This window comes from Gossypium arboreum, chromosome 13 (genome assembly GCF_025698485.1).
Source record: "Gossypium arboreum isolate Shixiya-1 chromosome 13, ASM2569848v2, whole genome shotgun sequence".
Taxonomy (NCBI): Eukaryota; Viridiplantae; Streptophyta; class Magnoliopsida; order Malvales; family Malvaceae; genus Gossypium; species Gossypium arboreum.
Genome location: NC_069082.1, coordinates 9,794,590 through 9,801,666, shown reverse-complemented (window position 1 = coordinate 9,801,666; position 7,077 = coordinate 9,794,590). Strand labels below are relative to the sequence as shown.

The 7,077-nt window shown below is 31.9% G+C and overlaps 1 protein-coding gene across 2 annotated transcripts; it reads left to right on the top strand.

The window, feature by feature from the left end:
• The first annotated feature begins 1,372 nt into the window (after nucleotides 1–1,372).
• On the top strand, nucleotides 1,373–5,147 carry LOC108464299 (ankyrin repeat domain-containing protein 2A-like). Of its 2 annotated transcripts, none has more exons than XM_053024199.1 (9): nucleotides 1,373–1,455; nucleotides 1,711–1,755; nucleotides 2,089–2,291; nucleotides 2,963–3,175; nucleotides 3,295–3,443; nucleotides 3,544–3,712; nucleotides 3,788–3,880; nucleotides 4,549–4,688; nucleotides 4,777–5,147. In XM_053024199.1, exons 2-9 carry the CDS (start codon nucleotides 1,722–1,724, stop codon nucleotides 4,874–4,876), a joined length of 1,101 nt encoding a protein of 366 aa, XP_052880159.1. In that variant the 5' UTR covers nucleotides 1,373–1,455; nucleotides 1,711–1,721; the 3' UTR covers nucleotides 4,877–5,147. The 2 variants fall into 2 exon arrangements, with proteins under 2 accessions (XP_052880159.1, XP_017620010.1); XM_017764521.2 differs by lacking the exon at nucleotides 1,373–1,455 and adding an exon at nucleotides 1,469–1,577.
• Nucleotides 5,148–7,077: the final 1,930 nt, after the last annotated feature.

Sequence of the window (7,077 nt, the reverse complement as noted above, 5' to 3'; positions counted from 1 at the left end):
CTTAGAGAATAGAGATTGAAATGTAGTTTCCTATTTTTATAGGTTCGTGTCGTTCTTTTTTACATCATAAGATAATGGTCAAATTTCAATTTTGGTCTCTAAATTATGCTGAAATTTAAGATTTAATTTATATACTTTAATTTTTGACATAATTTAATACGTCTACTTTCATAATGTAATTAGCTAGTCCAAATAGTTTATATTGTTAACTATTTCATTTAAAATCTGAACACCATTTTTTTAAATAGTATAATTCCAATAGTAAAACAAATTTCTATCATGATGATTCGAACAAGAGCTTTCAAGAAAAAAATTCTAATAAGTATTTTCAACGTTATTTTTATATGACTATCAAGTGATTTTTTAATTTCAAAATGTTACATCGATAATATAATAGAAGAATTTCAACAATGGTAACAACTAGACCTAAATTTTTAAATTCAAAAAATAGAGGATTATAAAAGTACGGAGACTAAATTTCAAATTAATGTACGAAGTGTATAGAGAATTTAGAGCATATTTTAACCTTTAAATTTACTCTAAAATTTGATACAAATAAATAATTAACGCAACACGAAACATGAGGTAACAACTATACTAATTAAAGAATTATTTTCATGTACATTAATATATATATATATACATTAAAGAAATTGTAAGTGATTGTCGAACTTCATTTTACATATACTTATGTAATAATTATATATATTTATATTTCAAAAAAAATTCATGTTTTAAAATAAATCTCAATTTTATTACTTAAATTATTTATAATCATTTTAAAATAGATTTAAGCTAAAGGTACTCATAAGTCGGGTTAGGCCCATGTAACGTATCTAGATAAATTTTTGAAGTCTAGACTCGACCTAAAATATGGGTTTGTTTTTTGTTCAAGTTCGACTCAATTTAATAAAGGCAAACTCAGGCGAACCCGCTTCCGACCCTTCCATATTTGATTTCTCTAAAATTAGCTTTTATTTAAAACTATTTTTTAAAAATATAATACATTAAATGTACAAAAAAGTTAAAATAAAAGTTTTCTAACACATTTAAAATACATTAAAACATATTTACATTAAAAAACACTACCATAAATATAATAAATATTTTATTGTATTAAATATAATTTTTAAATTATATATTTTGGGTTATATTATTTAGTTGGGTAATTTTTTTAGGTTCTGCGTAATTAATTTAATTGTTATTAAATTAATAATTTAATATAAATCTAATATAAATATATAATTATTATTTAACTTATTTAATTAATATATATTTTCATAACATAATATATCACAAGATCAAAAAAATCTTATACAATACTCTAATATAAAAAAACGGAATTTAAATTTTACCTAAATCCACTTTTTATATTTTTATCGAGATCTTTTCATGTTGGGACTTGACCAGGTGTCCATGACCAGCTATAATCCGAACCGAAGCATTGCCACTTAGGTCTAATTTTTGCTTTAGTTATTATTAGAGTTTGGCTATATAAATTAAGCCTCTTTGGTCCTTAGGTTCCCCGTACTGCTACTGTGCCTTACTTTATCTCAGAAAACAAAGAAAAGAAAAGGGTTTTCCTCGATTTTCTATTTATCTTTTTCATTTCGAATTTAGGGAAAAAATGGCCACTTTCATCGAATTTCCAATCTAATTTCCCATTAATATTTTTTATTTTAAATTCTCGTTTCTAATTTTTTTTTTCAGTCATTTCAACCATGGCTTCCAATTCGAAGAAGCCCGCTACTGCTGGTAAGCATAATCTCAGATTCCTTTTCTTTACCGGTATTTGGAATTTGTTTCTGAGATCTACCTGAGCTCCTTATGCTTAATTTCTCAATCGTCGCTTGAATGAATTTACTGTTTTAAGCAGTTTGTGCTTATTCATTTTTTATTACTTAGTTTAGGTCTTGAATTGATCTGATTTTTGAGATCCTATGTTGGGTTATAGCAATTGTGTTAGGATTTGAGTAATTTCAATTTGGTTGGGGTTAATGTGGATGAATCCAGATACGGGCTTGGTTTTGAAGTTAGTGAATTGATAAATTGATTATTATTTATGTTTTTTTCTCCTGTATTTGTTAGATGAGAAATCGGCTTTGAAAACGGAGAGCAAAAGTTCAAAGCCTGAAACATCCACCACTGAGAAGAAAACTTCAACACCTGAGCCTTCAACTGGGGGTTCACAGCCAGCACAAGCAGGGGCCTTCCCTCCCAACGCTATGCCTGGTCCTGGGTTTGCCCCACCCAATCCATTTGATTTCTCAGCCATGAGTGGCCTTCTTAATGTAAGCTTCTTGCCTTTTTATTTTGATTATTGTTTGGAACATGTGAACTTACTGATTCGGTCATCTTTTGATTGTCATAGCTCATCTTTTGCTACCTGCAGTGTTCTCAAGGCGGGTTTTTACCTTAGCACTAGACTACAAAAGCGCCTTAGAAACTTGCAGGCGAGGCCTATTCAATTAGGCGCATGCCTGGTGTGTCTAGGCGTGCTTTATTTGTCAGGCGATAGGCATAAAAAAGCATGCTTTATTTTTTCACTTTTTCCATTAGATATACCTTTATTAGTAAGAAATGGATAGTATCAAAATCTGTATTTTCCTATATTTGAGTATTCAATGGCAGACATGGACCATAAGTAAATCATGCATATCGACCAATAGAAAAAAAATTGCATGTCTGTAGATAAACTGGATTGCATTTTAGAGTTTATTACATATCTTAAACTACATACATATATATGTATATATGTGCACACATACAAGAACTCAGAAAGTACATATTGTGGTTTATTTGGCTAGTTTTTTCATGCCTTGTGCCCTTGACAACACTGGTAGTAGAACATTTAAGACTTTTGGTTAGTCTCTTTAATTGACTGTTTCAGCGGTGAATGTAATTGCTGAGAATTGACAGTCAAATTTATATCTTATGGAAGTTAACCATCTTGGTTTGTTAGGATCCAAGCATCAAGGAACTAGCTGAGCAGATAGCCAAAGATCCTTCATTTAATCAAATGGCAGAGCAGCTCACTAAAACGTTTCAAGGGGCAGCAGCTGAAGAGACCACGCCGCAGTTTGATCCACAGCAGTATTATTCTACTATGCAACAGGTTATGCAGAATCCCCAGTTTATGACCATGGCTGAGCGCCTTGGTAATGCATTAATGCAGGTATATCTGGGCCCAGTAGCTACTTTCAGTGGATTCATGATTCCTGTGGTCCTATTTTCTTATATTACATTACATGCATCACTTCTGGTAGATGAAATTTTAGTTTTGTCTTTCTTCAGGATCCAGCTATGTCTACCATGCTTGACAGTTTGGCTAATCCTCAACAAAAGGACCAGATTGAGGAAAGGATGGCACGTATTAAAGAAGATCCATCTTTGAAGCCTATTTTGGAAGAAATAGAAAGTGGTGGTCCCGCAGCAATGATGAGGTCAGCGATAAAAGCTTGTTGGGGCATAACATTTTCTTCTTTAGATTATACATTCTATTATTTCTTCAGTAAATTAATCGAGAAAGGTTTTATCGTCCAGGTATTGGAATGATAAAGACGTCCTGCAGAAGTTGGGTGAAGCAATGGGTCTTGCAGTTACAGGAGATGCAGCCACTTCTGCTGGTAATTCCGCGGCAGATGAAGAGGATGAAGCAGGAAATGAGGATGAGTCAATTGTACATCATTGTGCTAGTGTTGGTGATGTTGAGGTATGGCAGAATGATTGTTTCGTACATGTGTTCTTCCCCTTTGACAGATAATCTTGACTGTTTTCACGGTTTTAGGGTCTGAAAACTGCACTATCCTCTGGTGCTGACAAGGATGAAGAAGATTCAGAGGGAAGGACAGCATTACATTTTGCATGTGGGTATGGCGAGGTAATAAACAATTTTAAATCTGAATCAGTCCTCTCTCTTCCTCTCTATGCAGTTGCATTATCTGACAAATGAATTAGTTTCATCTTACAAGGAAAAAGTTGGTGTGGAAAGTCATTTAGTTTTAATCTATAACTGTCTACAAATGTCCAACACCACCACAGTTGTTAATGCACTAAGGGCCTCTTAATAGCCTGGTTGAGTGTAAGTTTTAGGACGCACAAATATTGAACCTGATAACAGACTGCCATAGCAGTTTGGGATGTAGTAGGACTTGTATTAAAACATCCTTTTATTTGTAGTGTCTCATCTTGGGATCTTTGCAACGGGGAAAACGTTTATATTGCTAGTACATATCCAGACACAAAAAAATCAGGCTTTGTTATTATTATCTGATCTAAGTGTATCATGGAATCTGTTGGCTACTAAGCAATGCTTGTTTCTTGTTTTAACAGTAATGCCATGTAGTGGGCGTGTTTATGACATTTCCTTTAATAAATGATAGGTTTATTTCTTCTGAGAGACATTGGTTCTACCAAATCAGGACAATGAAGTGAATAACGTAAAAAGAAAAGAAAAGATATAATCTAGCAGTTCACATGAGTTTGTCTGAGATTAAATTATTGGTTTCTTTGGCAAGCTTTAGGTTAGGATTTTTGGTTTTATTTCAGGTGAAATGCACTCAAATCCTTCTTGAAGCTGGGGCAAAAGTGGATGCTCTGGACAAGAATAAGAACACTGCCCTCCATTATGCAGCTGGCTATGGAAGGAAAGACTGTGTGGCCCTTCTACTCGAGAATGGTGCTGCTGTGTAAGTAACAAAGTGACTTGGTTTAACATCGATACCAACCTGACCTCTTATGAGTGCATAACTACATTTTCTTTCATATTGACTGCAGCACTCTCCAAAACATGGACGGCAAGACTCCCATCGAAGTTGCCAAGCTCAACAACCAGCACGAGGTACTAAAATTATTGGAGAAGGATGCGTTCCTTTGAAGCGTGAAGTGGTGGGGATGCGAATGGTATGTGTATGTTTGGGTCTTAGCATGTTTGTTATAGGCATTTGATTTTATTACCCAGATATTGGACAAAGTTGGTTGTAATCATGGCTGAACGGCATGATATACTGTCTTTGCTTTGGCCTGGTTGCCTACGTTTTGCAAATTTTATTTAGTGGGTTTTTTTTTAAAAAAAAGAATCATTTCCTGAAATAGTTTCTACATGGAAATAATGGGAGTATGTGGACCAGAGAAATTTTATTTAAGAATTCTTTTCGAGTCCTGTAGGCATTCAGTTGAATTGATTTTACTTTTTGTTAAGAGTTAGAACTCACAATTCCAAAATCCAATTTGATTTTAACTTTTCAAATCCGAAACAATTTAAATTGATAATTTTACTCCCAATTAACACCTCTGATTTATGTTTTTCAATTTTGATATCCTTTGAAATTTGCATCAATATTTGTGCAATCCAAACACAATGGTGGGATATTTCCTAGAATATAAAACTGCATTTAGCAGTTTGAAATTCCATCTTATGATTACATTTTTCTTTATTTAATTTTATATGAATTAATAGATAATTCAAAACATGTAAACACTTTGAAGTGAAAATTAAAAAATTTCCTTGAAATATGTATAGGGATTGTTAATTTCTTTATTCATTTTAGGATAAAATTATACCATTTACCTGTAACATTGTGAAGTTTAAATTTGACACTAAATCATTTTAAATTATTATAAAATAAAAATATAATTACACTTTTCTTTTACGAATGCATAAAATGATACTTCAAATTTTTTAAATAAATCATACATAATTTTATCCTCAATAAAGTTTTCATTGTAAGTTATTGAATGTGTTTATAAAATTAAGTTTTTGAAAATATCAATTTTCATTTGACATTTTATCAAATAAGGTTTCAGTTAATTTATTTTTAATTTTTACTTAAAATAATAAATAAATTTTTCAGTGATATAATTAGTTAATTTATTAAAATGTTTAAACAAAATTTTAAATTGAAAATATATTATAATTTTAAATATTATTAAAATATATAAAATAATATAACAATACATCTCTATTTTTTTAGGTATAATAATAATCTTTATAGTATTGTCTTAATAGTCATTTTCACTTCACCACGACTCTTGCGTTTACTTTTATCATTAATTTTAATCCTATCGTTACAATAATTAATCTTACTATTACTTCTATTTTTAATCTTGCCTGAGCTAACCTTATCGTCCATTCAATGGAGCCTTAATGCTTTCAAGAGATTTAGGTTTATATTGAGTAATAAATTTTAAGTTTATGGATTATATTTAAATAAAATTCTTATATTTATTTATAAATTTCTAGTATTTTTATTTCACAAGATTTTTTTTTGATGAAAAGAAAATGAATAAAATCAACTACATAAGACAACCATTATCTTTGTCTTTCTGTAACAAATCAATAACTTCTTTGGGAGCTTCATCAAAAACTTGTAAACTTGATTTCCAGCTCAGGCCGAGTTTAGCGAGACGATCTGCCACCAAATTTCAATTTCTTGGAATATGTTTAATCTTCCACTTTCCTTCTGTCCTCATGATGCGCTGAGCCCTTCTGAGAACAGTAATCCCTAAATCCTCCAAATTCAAGTCAGACAAGATTGGGCAACTTCAAGATTATCAGTTAAAATCGAAATTTGCTTGAATCCCTTATTAAGCAAAATGAGTATTCCATCAAGGATGCCCCAAACTTAAACTTCAAACGGAGAGCAAACTCCTAAAAAGCGAGAGAAACCTACTATCCAATTTCCTTCATGATCTCTAGCTACGCCTCCTAAAGCAGCATATCCAGAGTCCTTGGCCATAGCTCCATCCGTGGAAAGAATAACCCAAGAATTATTCGAGATATTTTTCGAACTCGATCTGAGATTATTCCTTTTATTATTCCCCATGCGTGTTTCATATTGTCGAGCCCAGCAACTAGAGTTCTTCACCACCTCAGCTACTGACCAGGAAAGATTCTGGAAAATAAAAAGGTTTCTATTTCTCCAGATATGCCACGCAATTAATCCAAATAAACAAGGTCAAGAGAGTCCACTGTCCTGCAATCTTTCATGAAAACAAATGTTAAGTGAAACCCAATAAGGAAAGGGAGAAGAAAAGAACCTGTGTTTAAGTTGATCTGGAAGTACAAGCATCTACACT

Excerpts from the sequence above, each read along its gene's own strand:
- LOC108464299 (XM_053024199.1), top strand. The coding sequence starts at position 1,722 with ATGGCTTCCAATTCGAAGAAGCCCGCTACTGCTG. Across the intron at positions 3,881-4,548 it reads TTGCATGTGGGTATGGCGAG|GTGAAATGCACTCAAATCCT; the intron begins GTAATAAACAAT and ends GTTTTATTTCAG. Across the intron at positions 4,689-4,776 it reads CTCGAGAATGGTGCTGCTGT|CACTCTCCAAAACATGGACG; the intron begins GTAAGTAACAAA and ends TATTGACTGCAG.